Raw genomic sequence first — 17,014 nt, 5'->3', positions numbered from 1 at the left:
CACACACAGACACACACACAAACACAGTTTTCTCAAATGTATCTCTAAATCAATCTCAGAGATGGTGTAACGCCGAGCCGCCATTGTTATGAGACATGCCAGGCACACACGCCCACACACACTTGCACACACTTTTGGTTTTATGTTTGTTTGTTTTTTAAACAAATTCTTCACTGCTTTTAGTTAGTGCTGGAAAGGAAAATTAATCACAACTTTTTAAAAAATATATTTTTGGGGGTCTTTTTTACTTTATTTATGATAGGACAGAGAAGGTGGTGACAGGAAGTGAGTGGGGAGAGAGATACGGGGAAGGGCCCATCGAAGGACATGGGCCGGGAATCAAACCTGGGCCAGCCGCATGGTAGACGAGTGCCCCACCGTTTGGCCACGGCAGGGCCAATTAATCACAACTGGTGATTTATTGGCCATTGATGTTTGTCACTTAACTTTTCTACTTCTTTTAATCTATCTCCTTTTATATTTCCCATATACAGTACTGTACATATTACATGTCAGATACATAAACTGTAACTGCCTCTGAATGAAGTGTGCAAAACAAATGAATGTGCCCGCCCTAGCCCTGTTTTGCCTCTTCTTTCCTTGCCAGTCATGTCATATCTTAGACATCATGTAGGCCTACTGTAGATATGAGGACATATGCAACCAAACAGGTTTTGGGCTCATTTCCTGTAAGGTAGAGTTGACGCACTTTGCAGTGTGTCAGACAAGCAACACATCCCAGTGGGAGGAACAGCATGATGTTGAATAGAACAGAACTGTATATGACTGTACGACTGTAATTATTATTATTATTATTATTTTAAACTTTATTTATAACAGGACAGTGAAGGTAGTGACAGGAAGCGAGTGGGAGAGAGAGACGGGGAAGGGCCGGCAAAGGACCCGAACCCGGGTCAGCACGACTGTAATTTTAAAAAGGTAAGACATCATGATTGCAAATAGATGTGACTGGTATAACGCCACATGTACACACACACACACAGGGCCGGTTCTAGTCAATTTGGTGCCCTCGGCCAGTGGTTCCCAACCTATGGGTCGGGACCCACCTTATGGGTCGCCAAAGATCCACAGGGGGTCGCGGAGCCCTCTTGATTTTAAGGGGTTTAATTTTAAATATATATAGCCCTTGTTGAATAAAAGACAAAGCATTTAACTAATAAATGCATAGACGCAACAAATTACATTAAACATTTATTCTGTATTTGACCAAAGACGAATTGAGGAATAAGATAACTAAAATTAGTCTTCGCAGGAAACAGAGGGCATCTTGTGACTCGCGTGGTTGGGTCACCAAAGCTTACAATAGTAAGAACATGGGTCCCTTAAGAAAAAGGTTGGGAACCACTGCCCTAGGCGAGCACCAATCTTTCCTTTTTGTGGAATTTGACATATATGTATATGTATTGAGTGCCCATTAAAAATCATTGTCAATGTAAAGTTGAATACTTTATTTTGCTTAAAATTGTAACTCTGTGGGACATGGCGCCCCCAAGACATTTGGCACCCTAGGCAACCGCCTAGTCTGCCTATGCCTAGCGCCAGCCCTGCACACAGGCCTACTGTACATTTATGCATTCTGAAATAGTTGTTAACTGTTGTTTTCCCACTGCTTAAAAGAGGTTTAATGTAATGTATTTCATTGTTTCTTGTATAATTATTAGTATAATATGAGAGCTTACTTTGCTTACACTTTCACATGAAAATATTAACATTAATGGTTGTGATATATGGTTCTTGAGATCCAAGAAGTATTGCAGTATACTACATAGCCTATAATGTAAATAACATGGGAAAGGGCAAAACAAATCCCAATGTCCCTGTGTGGTATTTGTGTGTCTTCTGACAACTGTGATGATGATATCACATCAAATCATTGGGCTCGTTCGTGATGAAGCATTGCTGCTTTTAATTGCCAGGCAGTGGGCATGCACACTTTTTCCAGTTTGATGCATTCTGGTTAGAATTTTCTAACCACAATGCATTAAACTGGCAAAGTGCGCATGCCCACTGCTTGGCAGCACTGCTTCGTCACGAACAAGCCTATTTTAGACTTTAACACAGGTTACCCCACCCACCTGAAGTAGTGCTGAGTTATGCAACTCCACACCCTCAACAAAAAGTGATATGTAGGGCCGGCGCTAGGCACGGGCGGTGACCTAGAGCAAAGATTTTCTTAAGTAGATCGAGATACATCATCTTGATTCATTTCCGGGATCCATTTCACGTTGGGTGAACGCCCCATTAGGAGACCAACGAATTTGAGAATAAATTACGCCCCTAGAGTACATGTGTGGAAATGAATCCTTGGATCACCGCAATTCCCTTAGCGCTGCACCTGGGATCCCTCAGCCCCTTAGATGGCGATAGTGCACAATCCATGTTGCTGCCACCAAACGCAACGGACAGAGAAGAAGAAGGGAGAGAGAACGCCCCCGTAGGAGACCTGACTTTGGCACATTGTTTTTGCATTGGGTAGGCGGGGTTTGGGATATCTTGGTTTGATGGAGTATCGTTGCCTAGAATCTTGAAGGCACCAGTAATGCCGAAAGTCCACCAGAATTAGAACATCAGCCAAAATACAACATTAAACATTTTACATTGACAATGATTATTTATGAGCAGGAGGTAGGGGTAGAGCAGTGGTTCCCAAACCTTTTTTATCTGTGTACAAGACAAGCCATGCCTCACCCCCAATCCAAAGTTTTACCTTTACAACACTAATTAATGTAAAGTATCAATTAAGACAACTCTTTTATATCCAAGAAGTAATACAGTATACTACATAGCCTATAATGTAAATAACATGGGAAAGGGCAAAACAAATCCCAATGTCCCTGTGTGTTATTTGTGTGTCTTCTGACAACTGTGATGATGATATCACATGTGTCCATGTGTGTAACTTTGGGCAAGATGGCGTCTGTGTGCTTGTTGGCCAGTTGTTAGCTCCAAGGGCACCTACCAGACTGTGACGGCTGAAATAAATATCACAAAGGAGCGCGTCACTGTGCTGCTAGTGTGCGTAGGCTGGTGAAGATTCTGATAGCTAAACTATGCTGTTAAACAGGATTAGGTATCGGTCTCATGCACACACGTCACAGGGAGTGGTGTAGTCTGCTTTTTTGAGGTCGGTATACTCTATATTTTAGCATTTTTGAGGTCGGTATACTGTGCTATTCTATATACTGAATCACTCAATTTTAGGTGGGTATATTCCCTGACATTTTGAGGTGGGTATACTATACTGCGTATACCCGCGTTCTACGAAGACTACACCACTGGTCACGGGTAAAATCACATCCAACCATTTTGAACTTTAATACATTATCGGGCAGCTATGGCCTGATGGTTAGGGAGGTGAAATTAAAGGTGCACTGTATAAGATTGTGGCCAAAATAGGTATTGCAACTCTGCTTCTCATTGAAATTGTGCTGCCTATTGCCAAATTTGATATTTTCATGAATATTTACCAAGTAATAAACTAGTATTTACTAGTATGACCAAAGTACAGTAAGTTTTGCAGCTATTTCTGGAAATTCAAAATGGCGGACCATGGAGAAGAACCCCCCTTTCCATGTATGAAATGTGCAATTTTCCCCAGCCATACTGAATATTTTTTGAATGGGGATGGGGTGGTAAGTGTTTGTTAAAAAGGTTTGTGAATGGGCAGCGTGGATTCTGGAAATGAACTACTAAGAATATTACGGTGCACCTCTTAGATCAGAGGGTTGCTGGTTTGAATCCCACCCTTACCTCTAACCCCACATCATTCAAGGCAGTGTTTCTCAACCAGGGTGCCTGGGCCCGCCTCAGGGGTGACGCGGAAACATATTTGTCTAAATTAATAAATTAATGCTTAGTCAGTGGAATCTTTCATCAACCATTTACGCATAATGCACTACATTTAGGACGCCCCAGTAAGCTGCAACTTTGAACGTAGGTTGTGTGACGTCTCCAAATGTGTTACTTTTCTAAGCTTATCGGATGCGATGCCATGTTATGGCTTGTTGGTTTGGGGTGCCTTGACATTTTTCATGAATTGAAAGGGTGCCTCGCCTAAAAAAAGGTTGAGAAACACTGATTCAAGGGACTATAACCAAAACCCTGTAAATATCTGAAAGTTGATTTGAGAAAAAAAAAGTGTCAGCTAAGTGTAATGTAATGTAACAGTTCACCTGTGTTCAGTGTGTTGTTAGTAGTCTTGTGAAGACTCTGATAGCTAAACTGTGCTGCTCAACAGGATTAGGTGTTGGTCTCATGGTTGGTTGGCGGTGACCTAGAGTCTTGAAGGCACCAGCAATGCCGAAAGTCCACCAGAATTAGAACATCAGCCAAAATACAACATTAAACATTTTACATTGACAATGATTATTTATGAGCAGGAGTTAGGGGTAGAGCAGTGGTTCCCAAACCTTTTTTTACTCAAAAGTCTCTCTTATCTGTGTACAAGACAAGCCATGCCCCACCCCCCAATCCAAAGATCTACCTGTGTATACATGGGTTCAGAGTGTTTGTAAACACGATGTTATGAGGAGGTCCAAGACACTGGCGGCCAACCATGTGAGCTAATTTTTTGACAGACAGCGGTTTCCAACAATCAGATGTTGAGTTGCAGTCGGGTTAAAACCAATGTTCCCTCTAAGCTGCGCGACTGCGCAATTGCGCACTGCTCTCACGTTCTCAGCGCAGAGCAAATCCATGCAGCGCAGGTAAAACAAGGCGGCAAATTTGTGTGGAGAGGCAGTTGATTGTTGTCCGAAATTTCCAGTCATTGTAGATTTATAACATCCACTCGAAATAAAACATATTCTTTAGATATGAAACATCTATCTTACAGCAGTTTAAGCGATCACACTAGACGCGGACTTCTGCTTACAATCAGCATTGCGCCTCCAGCTGCTTTTTGAATAGTGATCAGACAGAGCGCGGATACGCCGCGCTTCGAATGCTGATCTTTAAAACAGTGACCAGACAACGTTGTAACAGCTGTCACTCGCAGCCTAATCTACGGCGTTCGGTTGTGTTAAGTAGCCTACACAAAAAGCCTAAATCTATCTCTGTATAATGGATATAAGACAAGTTCTAGCTCTAGTAGAGCTCGATCGTGAATCTGATATGAATGTTGATAACGGTGTCGAGCATCTGGACCGATTTTAATGGATGCCTGTCATAGCTTTTCTCTCGCACTATTGGCATCATTGGAAGTGCGTGCTCAGCTGCTTTCTGCCAAAGAGTTGGTTTAAATTCGTCAAAATGGTGTTGATGAAAGCATTTGGAAATGTCTTGAAAACATATGAACTAATATGCCTAAACAAACTACTAGCCTACTGATAAGAAGGTCCATAAAACCCAGTTAGCCAGAAGGTCAGTCAGACTGTCCGGTAAGAAAAATGTTTGCTTCCCAAGATCTGAAGTTTCCACGAGCTCTTAAAGTGACAGTGCATACTTTTACTTCATGTAGGCCTAATTTAAGCTCAATATTTTAGTCTTTTAAATTTGTTACATAGGCCTGGCCTATTATAAAACATTTAAATCCAAATGAAATGATTCATCCTTTTAAACATAAATTCAACATTCTGGGCTATTGGGCTGCTGTAAAGATACTTTCTTTCCAACATCTTACAAATGTAGTCCTAGCCTACAATATATTGATGTTGGTGGGTTGATGATTAAGTAATAATCAAGATTTGGAAACATTACTTAACTGATTTTGTAATATTCACTATAGTGAATGACAATATAATCAACATATTATGAAGCATCAATGTTACCCCTAAAATGGAGGTGGTGGTGGGGGGGGGTGTCCGACCCGCTCACCGGGGTTATTGGCTCTGCTCAGTGATATAGTGCATTTCCTCAAGCACCGAAAAAATTAGAGGGGACATTGGTTAAAACCAAATTTAGAACCCTTGTATAGACCCTTTACACTAAATAATGTAAAGGATCAATTAAGACAACTCTTGAACTAGCAAATCCCTGAACACTTCCCCATGACTAGCCTATGACACTAAATTAATTTCATGTACTTCAGTATATTTATTTAATTGGTGAGTCTTCCTCTCTTCTTTCCGACATGTTATGAGCCAAGTAGATCTACTAACAACATTTCTATAGCCACATCTTTTGCATCTTTTTTCATTTTGATGTCATCTCAAATATCTGCGTGTATAGTATTTTGGAAAATAGCACCTCAAGTACCACAGGGATTTCGAACTAGTTCTGGCACATGGCCCATTGAGTGAGCAGACACAAGTGCCCATGGCCCAGTGCTTAACTTTTGGCTATCCACCAAAGGGCAAGGCCCAAGCAATAGGCTCCTTGTTGAAAGAGGTAGTAGTCTAAAAGGATGCGAGGCACTCTGATTTGGTGGAAAACAGTTACTTTATTGTAATGGATATCACAGTTAATTTTGTTTTCGCATGTACAGTATGTATATTTGTGGTAGTTAAACTGCATTCCAAGTCACAGATCACCTAGCCTGATTATCATCGCCTTTCAAATACGCTGAAGCTGTTGCGTCACTAGGAGGGCACGGCCTGGCTACAGACCACCAGCAATAATGACACGGATCACCAGTGGGCCACAAACTGTTGAAAAACCCCTGATGGCTAGTGGGAAAAGAACCCCAAGATTAGGAGTTGGTCTCATACATACAGACCTTACGGCTCACAGGTCACCATACAGACCTTACGGCTCACAGGTCACTACAAGTCTCTACAGGCTCCCTTGTCAACTTCAGCCGTGAGGAAAGAGGATCATTATTATGAAGGTTTATTAAGGTGTTTGAAGGAAATGGCAAACTATTGTGAGGATAGGTAACAGCACATTGCAAGGCATTGCGAAACAGGTTGTGTAGTCTAAAAATGTTGACCAATGTTACCCTTTATGGGATCTTAACTTACTTACTTACTCTGACTGTCTGTAATTGTGTATCTTAGTGCTTCTTGAATTTGTGAACATCCAAGACAGACCGAAGAGATGGCTGCAGGGGGGCTACCCAGTGGTGAGTGTAGAAGTCTACCATGTATTGTGGCATTGTCTCTTTGTACCGTGTGTGTGTGTGTGTGTGTGTGTGTGTGTGTGTGTGTGTGTGTGTGTGTGTGTGTGTGTGTGTGTGTGTGTGTGTGTGTGTGTGTGTGTGTGTGTGTGTGTGTGTGTGTGTGTGTGTGTGTGTGTGGGAGCAGGTCAGTTAGTCCTTTCCCAGTTCGACAGCAGATGTTTAGTCCTTTCTTGTTTTGGCAGCACATGTTTCATCCAACAGAGTGGTTGTACCATCCGCAGGGAGCAGTCCTTTGCGTTTGCGAAGCAACATGACATGGAAACGACAACAAAAGTTTAAAAAATTAAGGTTATTTATGGAAAGTAAATTAACAATACCAACAATCAAACAATAATGGCTAGGGGAAAATGATGGGTGTATGTGAGTGAACGCGGTGTGTGCAATGTCTGTAATGGGTCATTTCACGTGAAATCAGACACTTTGGGACAACAGATTGCAATTATACTTGTTGTGCCTTTTTAGTAGAAAGGTAGCACCCCAGAACTGCATTGGTATGACTCTGACACTATACACTTTTGACTGGGTTGTAATGGACTGATCAAAGCTATTTTCCGATCCACCTCGCATTTCCCCGTCGATCACACATATGCTGTGTAACACCCACCAATGTAATAACCTCCCACCAACGTAATAACCCTGCCAAAGTAATTAAAAAGTATGCCTTTCAAACGTAATAACCCGGCCAACGTAATAACTTCCTGCCAACGTAATAATTCTTGCCTCCTGCCAACGTAATACACAGCTTCCTGCCAACATAATAAGTGTTACATTGGCAGGAAATTATTACGTTGGTGGGAAGTATGACACCCACCAACGTAATAACTTCCCACCAATGTAATAATCCAGCCAATGTAATAAAAAAAATTGCATTTCAGACATAATAGCCTGGCGAACATAATCATTTCCTGCCTACATAATAATTCTTGCCTCCTGCCAACATAATAGACAGCTTTCTGCCAACTTAATTACGTTGGCAGGAAATTATTACGTTGGTGGGAAGTGTAACACCAACCAACGTAATAACTTCCAACCAACGTAATAACCCTGCCAATAACCCTGCCAAAGTAATGAAAAGTAATGTAAATAATTACAACCTGTAGTTAACCATGCAGTTTAACTTAAACTTTTGTTTAGTTTTGTATAAATTCCTTACAAAATTTTACCCATTTCTTTCAATGGCATTCAATACCCTATATGTCATGTTCCCCCTTCTACCGTTTGCTAAACTGACTAAAAATGAAAACAATGCAACATTATATTATTAATATTATTATTTAGGTATACTTATTATCATAAATATCTTGTAATGTGTCTGTATGCTGGTCGGGACCTGAAAAGCCGGCCTATTCTCATGCACTTGGTCAGGACTTGAAAAAGCTTGCCTATTCTCATGCACTTGACCTTCTGCATTTTCCAGGTTTTTGTCACTATACATGGGTTCTCAATTTTTGTTTTCCCCTGGCTGCGCACAACTCAACCTCTGATTGTTGGAAACCACTGTCGGTCAAAAAATTAGCTCACGTGGTTGGCTGCCAGTGTCTTGCCCCTCCTCACAACACCGGGTTTATAAACAACAACAAAAACATGTTTACTGCAGGACAATCAAAAAGTTAAGTAATTCTTAACTTTTTATTACATTGGCTGGGTTATTACATTGGTGGGAAGCTATTACGTTGGTGGGTGTTACAACTTCCCACCAACGTAATAATTTTCTGCCAACGTAATAATCATTACGGTGGCAGGAAGCTGTGTACTACATTGGCAGGAGGCAAGAATTATTACGTTGGCAGGAAATTATTACGTTGGCCGGGCTATTACATTTGAAAGGCACACTTTTTATTACGTTGGCAGAGTTATTACGTTGGTGGGAAGTTATTACGTTGGTGGGTGTTACAATGCTGTGCCTCAGAATTAATAACAGCCAATGGTGTGCTTGTTGACTTCACTTGGCAAGCGATTTTTGAGTTATGTCTGTGCAAAAATATGTAATTATTTGGACTACACAAGACGTCGCATGTCCGACGTGCAGCCACTTAAGCCGCAGTGCAGCGGTAGGGTTGGCTGTGCCTCGGTTCAAGTCAGCGCACGTGTAGTCTGTAACACAGTTTTGCACAAAAGCTAACATAACGTTTCTTGCGTGTCGAAAAGGAGTGGTCTTACGACGCAAATCCAAACCTTCCAAATTCACTGTCATCATATGTGAAATCCGGAGCACATGCCAAACGGGATGAGGATTTAGCTTGACTCGCTCCGTTAATCCTCATTCAAAATTTTGAGAGCTCCAGCCCCACGGATCGGAAGTAGAAGGGCGTGACTTAGGTGCCCCATACATTCGGCCTTGATTATATCGGTCAGTGTTAGTCACAAAAAGATGTCTGTGGTGTTGTTTGAAAGCTCTTTTCTGGCTCTACAAATTACACAATCAGCTTGGAAATACAACAACCCTCAGAGTATGAATTATGATAAATTGAAAAATTAAAAATTGAATATTTAAAAAACTCATATTTTAAAATGGCCAGTTCCGAAATACACTCACACATGGAAGCTGTTTTTCAGTTCAATATCCTGTACAGGTTTGACGCAATGTTTCTAGGAAGCATTGAATTTGATGACAGGGACCACAATGATAAAAGACTACTACTGATGCTTCTACAGGTAGTTGTACGTAAAAAGACTATTACTAGAAGATGGTTGAAACCAGATCCTCCTCAATTAAATGATTGGTTAGACCAGGGGTGTCAAACTCAAATTCACAGTGGGCCAAAATCTAAATCTGGGACGAAGTTGTGGGCCGAAATCAATGTTCAAAAAGTAGTTCTACTGAAATGGTGCATGCGCGCATATGCTTACAATACTCAAAAGCTTACATCTTAAACACTCAATCCCATGTAGTTCAAATGTGCCTGCACAGTCTGTTGTAAATGAGTGGTAGTCATCACTGATGCACTTGTATGAGCTTGTGTGACGCCCAAAATGTCATGTTCAAGTCATATTAAAACACATTCATGGGTAGGGGGGCAACTGTAATACACATTTGAAATGATCTCGCGGGCCAAATAAAATGACTCCGCGGGCCAAATTTGGCCCCCGGGCCTGAGTTTGACATCCCTGGGTTAGACGTTATCCATGACATATATGTGATGGAAAAAATGACTCATTAAGAATCCAAATTGAAAAATTCTCTGGAATTTGGATCAAGTGGACTGGATATATTTCACACATAAGAGAGGACTTTTGTTAGCTAAATTATTTTATCCTCTGTCTTTTCTTTTTGATTTTTGATTTCAATATACTAAAATTGTATATACAATGCACTGATTGAAATGCTATGTAAAATGTAAGCTCCCCATGTTCATGTTGTTGTACTTTTCACTTTTTTATTTTTCATTGTATATAAAAATGTATAAAACTATAGGCCTTCAGTGGAAGACTGATATGTGTAATGCAACTAACATATTCTTGTGCCTAAATAAAAAAACAATGACAAAAAAAGAATGAAACACAATACAGTTAAAAAAAAAAAAAAAAAAAACTTCTGCCCTTTGTCAATGGACACAGTGGAAGCTTGACCATTTTCAGCATTCAGAGAAGGCAGGGTTGAAAGAATAAGCTCAGTAAAGGAATTTTCAAAATGTTCAAGCATCAAAGGGTATGTTGTAGCTGTATATGATGGCAACTAGTAGCTAGCATGTGGAGGAATGTATGCCGAGCACTGGAGAGGTGAAACTGAACTTCCTGCATCCTCATGGACCATCTCCATCCTTCACATATTCCGATAGACATGCTGTTATGTGATATTACTATGGTATTACCATATTATTACTAGGGGATTTGTATGATGTCATATTTTTGAATCCCATTATCTCTGAAATTAATAAAGAACCAAACACTAGCATTTCAGGTGTACGGCTAGTTTTGGACAAGGAACTGGCTATTTTTAAATATGAGTTTTTTTAGATATTCAATTTTTATTTTTTCAATTAAAAATAATTCATATTCTGAGGGTTGTTGTATTCCAAGCTGATTGTGTAATATGTAGAGCCAGAAAAGAGCTTTCAAACAACACCACAGACATCTTTGACATCACATCACAGACAACACTGACAGATATAATCTACCCTCATTTGTAAACCTTCGTTAGTCTGTTTCTCCCTTAATATTCATGTCAGATTCAAACCAATGCAATTGTGGGGTGCTACCTTGCTACTAAAAAGGCACACCGATTGAAATCCTGGTCGGTCGGGTCCCAAAGTGTCTGATTTCACGTGAAATGACCCTAATGTATCCAATCAGTATCAGTACGTTAGTTGAAAAGAAAGGAACGAGGATGAGGGTGAAGTGAAGAGAGGAGAGACAGAAATGAAAAGTGCCAGCAAGAGTGAGGACAGAGTGTCTACTGATCTGCCCTGCAAAGGCAAAGTGCAGCAACTACATCAACACTGAGGAAAGGACCTTCAAAGTATTGGCATTAGGTTGGATATTGGAGTGCAAATTTGGCATAGCAATATCTGTAAACCGGGACATATTTGGACCCATTAGTGTATTATTTTTATGATTTGGACCATAAAGCTTTGTTATATAGACCATTTTCAGTCTAAAGTCAATTCTGACAAAATGTGTAGTTACTGCATTTTGCCTTTGTAGGGCAGTGATAGCTTTTGTAGCCTCCAGCTGCTTGCACAGGTGCTCAAGATCATCAATCTGTTGTTTATCCCTCAGACATCATTGTAAATTTAGAAAAAAAAAATCAAAATAAATAACACTTTTAAGGGCTAATTGGACATTCTTGGAAGTACTTACAATTGTTTCACCGTCTACTTCACCCTAGGCCTACTTTATCGATGAGCTATAAATGCGACTTGCATCTGAATAGAATTTAGATCCATCAGACATCTGCTACCTTGCCATCACCTATAATTTTTCGCGTGTTATGGCCTTTGTCACGGGTCATGACTGCGAAGTGGAAAGGTTTGCCAGTCATCCAAAGTGATCAAGACAACAAAAAGAACAAAGATGAAACAACACTTGTTTAATGCAGTAGTGTCCAGGCCAGGGCAACTAAGGGAGATCAAACTGGAAACACATCAGTGGTGAAACATAGCAAAAAATAGAATTAAAATCAAATATAAAAAAATAAACCAGGAAAGCAGTTGTAGGCTACTTCGCCCTGCTACCGCATGAATTGTGTAGTAAGGATTCCAAAAATATTCACACTGGGTTCAACATAATTACTATAGCATTTTGCATGTATATGCCTTGAAATGTTCAAGTTTGTGATTAAAGACTAGGTGAGAATCTTCAGCACACGTTCGAGACTTTGACAACTGTAGGGAAAACTTTGCATGCCACACTGCTGTGTCCATCAACAACCTATCCACAAATGACCTCCCTAACTTTTTGTTATTCCTTTACAACTGTCATATTCCAAGCAATCCAATTTTGCCCCTTCTGCATTATCTTTCCTCCTTGTCATGAAGAGAAAGGACGGTGCAGCAACTCACGGATACAAGGTTTCTGCGTCTTGTCTGCAGGCCGTTACCTCATGAACACCTTGTTTCAGGTCACCAGCTCCTCTTTAGACTATTTGTTGTGCGTACAGATGACAAACATTTCTGTTTGTGAAGTACACACAAATTTCATTTAATCACAGTTTAATTTGGTCACATTGTACTAGCATATTCAACACTAGTAAAATATTTTCATGACTACAATATATTTTCCAATCACATTGTTTTGATTTGTGGAACTGACACAATTAATAGTTGCTTCTTATTTCTCCTGAGGGGTCAGTTATAATGTTATTATGATGTCTTCACTTGTGTCCTAAAACAGAAACTTGAGGCACATGAAGTCCATGAATAGGTTTACCTACTGTATTTTCCCTTCATACCCTGTGGGTGTGTTTACTGTATCATGCTGTTATGATCAATCTTGGCGTGTTACGACTACTCCAGACCGAGTTATGTGTGATCCTACGATGATTCTTAGCTACGTAAGATGGTTTTGGGAACCATACCAGCATATCCCATCCAAATGCGCACCATAATTAAGTACTGCAAATTCTTGAATTGAGGAATGATGTGTGTCTGTCTACCTATGGTGTCTTTAGCAGGAGGTGGTCCTTATCCTCTAGACCTGAGGATCGTTCTACTGGGAAACAGAGAATCTGGGAAGAGCTTAGCTGGAAACACCATCCTTGGTAGAGAGGAGTTTGACTCCAATGAGATAACACTACAGTGTGTGAAGAGACAGGGAGAAGTAGCAGGGAGACCGGTCACTGTGGTGGACACTCCAGGATGGACTGACTACAATCTTCTGTTTAGTAAGGACTCACCAAACCTTATGAAGCAGGAACTAGTGCTCAGCGTCACTCTGTGTCCTCCAGGACCTCATGCCTTTCTGCTGGTCATCCATGAGAACATGACCTTCACAGAGGCAGAGAAAGATGCCATGTCAAACCATCTTAGTCTTCTGGGTCATGGAGCCTGGGAACACTCTCTAGTTCTCTTCATTCAGGAGAAGACTTCAGCAGAAGAGAAAGCCTTTGAGGTGAAAGGGAGAATGACCCAGAAGCTGGTAGAAAACTGTGGTAACAGGTACCATGTCCTCAACATCAAGAGCAAGGATGAACTGCAAGTCAGTGAGCTACTGGACAAGATTGAGAATTTGATGGATGCAAACAGCAATAATCATTACGAGATCAAGAGAGAGATAATGGACACAGTTGAAGGGAAGAGAAAAGAGATTACAGAGAAAGCAATGCGAGCAAAAGTGGTACCCTCTCATAAACCAACATCAGGTAATGTACATTCAAAACATTCAATTCAAAACTGATTTTGTTTTGGGTTGGGGTAGTGCTGGTGGTGGCTTTAAGAGCCTACAAAATAACTACTTGCTATTAAATAACAAAAATGGTGAAATAGCACTGTATAGAAAAACATTTCTCTTTGGTCACACATGCTATACATGTAGTATGTGGTAAAGAGTATTATTATGTAACTTGCACCATTTGCACTTCATTAGACACATCACACCTATCAGACATCAGAATTGTTTTACTGGGGTCTGACACTGCTGGGAAGAGCTCATCAGGAAACACCATCCTGGGCACAGAGGAGTTCCAGCCTGGGCGGAAATCTGCTGTCTGTGTGAAGAAGCAGGGAGAGGTAGCAGGCAGACGGGTCACGGTGGTAGACACACCTGGATGGTCTAGTTGTGAAATGTCCAAAAGAGCCATTCAGCTCAGTGCCGGTTTGTGTGACCCAGGTCCCCATGTGTTCTTATTGGTGATACGACCAGATATGTCCTTTACTGGGCACCAGCGATTATCAGCTCAGCAACAACTGGAGACTCTCAGTGCAGACGTTTGGAGTCACACCGTGGTGTTGTTTACCCATGGAGACTGGCTGGGAGAGACAACCATTGAGGAATACATAGAGAGTGAAGGAACAGACCTGAAAGGCCTCATAGAGAGATGTGGGAACAGATACCATCTTCTCAACAACCACAGCAGCACTGACGGCAGGCAGGTGACAGAGCTGCTAGACAAGATTGAAGACCTGGTGGAAGGAAACAGCGGTCAGCATTTTCAAGTTAACAAACAAGTGCTGATGAACTTAGAGGAGAAATTAAGGACGGACGAAATCAGAGCAGAGGAGAGGATAATCAAGATGAAGAAACAACAGGACTTGAGTCTGCAAAAAGGTGAGTATGTTTCAGAACATGTACAGTAGGTGTCTGCATTGAAAACATGATGCACTTTTGCTGGTGCTATCTCGAACACGACAAACCATGATCAAATGTGCAGTAGAAAACAGTTACCTGTTACTGTGCTATTAGTACTATAACTACAAGTGAAAATATATATACGCTGTATTTGTACAACATATAGTAGATTGTAAAATGATACTGTATGTCAGATGTCACTTGGTATCCATGCATCATTTATGGCAGGACAAAGATGACAGTTTTTGAGAAGAAGATACCGCACACTCTTGTCCATTGTGCTGCAATTTATTCAGAAAACATACGGGCCGAAACATTGTTTTCGGAATAAATTGCAGCACGATGGACAAGAGTGTGCGGTATCTTCTTCTCAAAAACTGATCTCGCACCCGCTACCTGCACCTCGAAACCTCTGGTGTGCGTTGGTTTCCTCCTTCAAAAGAAGGACGAAGATGACAAACATGGCCGATTTACTTTTTTCATATGTTACGTAAGAAGGCTAAATAGGGGGTATAATAGGCATCCCTATTACAAGATTCACAAATGTGTAACTGTCCTATGGAAATCTACTCATGTAGTAAGGTCAGGAACAACTTGCATAATTCAACTTGTTTCATTCAGTACCTAGAAAAATAAATCCCTGCTAAAAATCAATGCAGATTTTTTTTAGAAATAGGGGAACAAAGTTAATTGACATTTCTGGTCAAAATCCTACAGGTCAAAAACATCGGTCATCACTGAGAATATTCCTTTTTGGACTTGAGAACACTGACATGTCTTCAATAGGATACACCATCCTGGGCAAGCAGATATTTGAGTTGTGCTCCATGTCAAAGGGTGAGAAGAGGCAGGGAGAGGTAGCAGGCAGGCAGGTCACCGTGGTTACCACTCCAAGCTGGTGGTGGTATCAGACACACGCAAAAGCCCATGTTCCTGCAGTCATCAAACAGGAAACAATACTAAGTGTTTCCTTCTGTGATCCTGGACCACATGTGCTCTTACTACTCGCACCAGTAGATTATGGGTTCCAACATCAGCACAATCAAAATGTAAAGAATTATCTGACACTCTTTAGTGAGGATGTCTGGAATCACACCATAGTGCTCTTCACCCATGGAGACTGGCTGGGAGACACAACCATTGAGAAATACATTGAAAGTGAGGGCGATGATCTGAAATGGCTCATTGAGAAATGTAGAGGGAGGTATCATGTCTTCAACAACAAAAACAAGAACGGGGACACACAGATAACAGAGTTGATGGAGAAGATAGATGAGATGGTGGTAGAAAATAGGGGCTGTCACTATGAGATGGACAGGAAGACACTGGAGGAAGTGATGAAGAGGAAAGAGGAAAATGAATTGCGAGCTACTGCAAGACTGATGAAAGTGGAGGAGCAAAGACAGCATTTACAGTCGTTGATGCGTGAGTTTCTAGTCTTAAACTATTCTGAGGTGTAGTTGTGAATAGGATGAAATTAAACAATTCAGTTTGATATGGTGTTTATATACGGTATATGCATTATACATATGCATATAGTGCTATATGATGGCTATATCATCACAAATCAAACATAATTGATCTACTGTGTATTTATACACTGCTGTGTATTAATTCATAACTAATTTCCATATCATAAATCCAACACAAAACAGCTACAACAAAACACGTTTGTATTTCACAGGACAATTACCTTCACAGTCTGAGTTCAGAATTGTGCTGCTGGGAAACAGGCAGTCTGGGAAAAGTTCATCAGGAAACACCATCCTGGGCAGAGAGGAATTTGACCTGAAGAGAACTGCTCAGTGTGTTAAGAGACAGGGAGAAGTAGCAGGCGGACACCTCACTGTAGTTGAAGCTCCTGGATGGTGGGTGAATTATATTCTCAAATACACTCCTGAGCTCACTAAACAGGAGATTGTGCTCAGTGTGTCTCTGTGTCCTCCAGGGCCCCACATCTTCCTACTGCATGTGTCGGTGGGTTCTGCTACTTTACCACAATACATAGAAAACACAATGGAACATGTCACTTATCTAGGTGAGGAAGTGTGGAGTCACACCATGGTGCTGTTTACCAATGGAGGGTTGCTGAGAGACACACCCATTGAGCAGTACATAGAAAGTGAAGAGGCCCTGCAGTCTCTAGTAGAGAAATGTGGCAACAGATATCATGTCCTCAACAACAAGGACAGAAGTGACTGAGAACACAGA

At 41.0% G+C, this 17,014-nt stretch overlaps 1 protein-coding gene across 1 annotated transcript; it reads left to right on the top strand.

Moving 5' to 3' along the window:
* Window positions 1-781: 781 nt before the first annotated feature.
* On the top strand, window positions 782-17,005 carry LOC134465841 (GTPase IMAP family member 8-like). Its single transcript, XM_063219736.1, has 6 exons — window positions 782-939; window positions 6,957-7,021; window positions 13,191-13,877; window positions 14,102-14,782; window positions 15,521-16,228; window positions 16,488-17,005. Exons 2-6 carry the CDS (start codon window positions 6,997-6,999, stop codon window positions 17,003-17,005), a joined length of 2,619 nt encoding a protein of 872 aa, XP_063075806.1. The 5' UTR covers window positions 782-939; window positions 6,957-6,996.
* The last annotated feature ends 9 nt before the right edge of the window (window positions 17,006-17,014 follow it).

The sequence above is a fragment of the Engraulis encrasicolus genome, chromosome 16, assembly GCF_034702125.1.
Source record: "Engraulis encrasicolus isolate BLACKSEA-1 chromosome 16, IST_EnEncr_1.0, whole genome shotgun sequence".
Classification (NCBI taxonomy): domain Eukaryota; kingdom Metazoa; phylum Chordata; class Actinopteri; order Clupeiformes; family Engraulidae; genus Engraulis; species Engraulis encrasicolus.
Note: the sequence above shows the minus strand (reverse complement) of the source record. Positions and strands in the feature narration are given on the sequence as shown.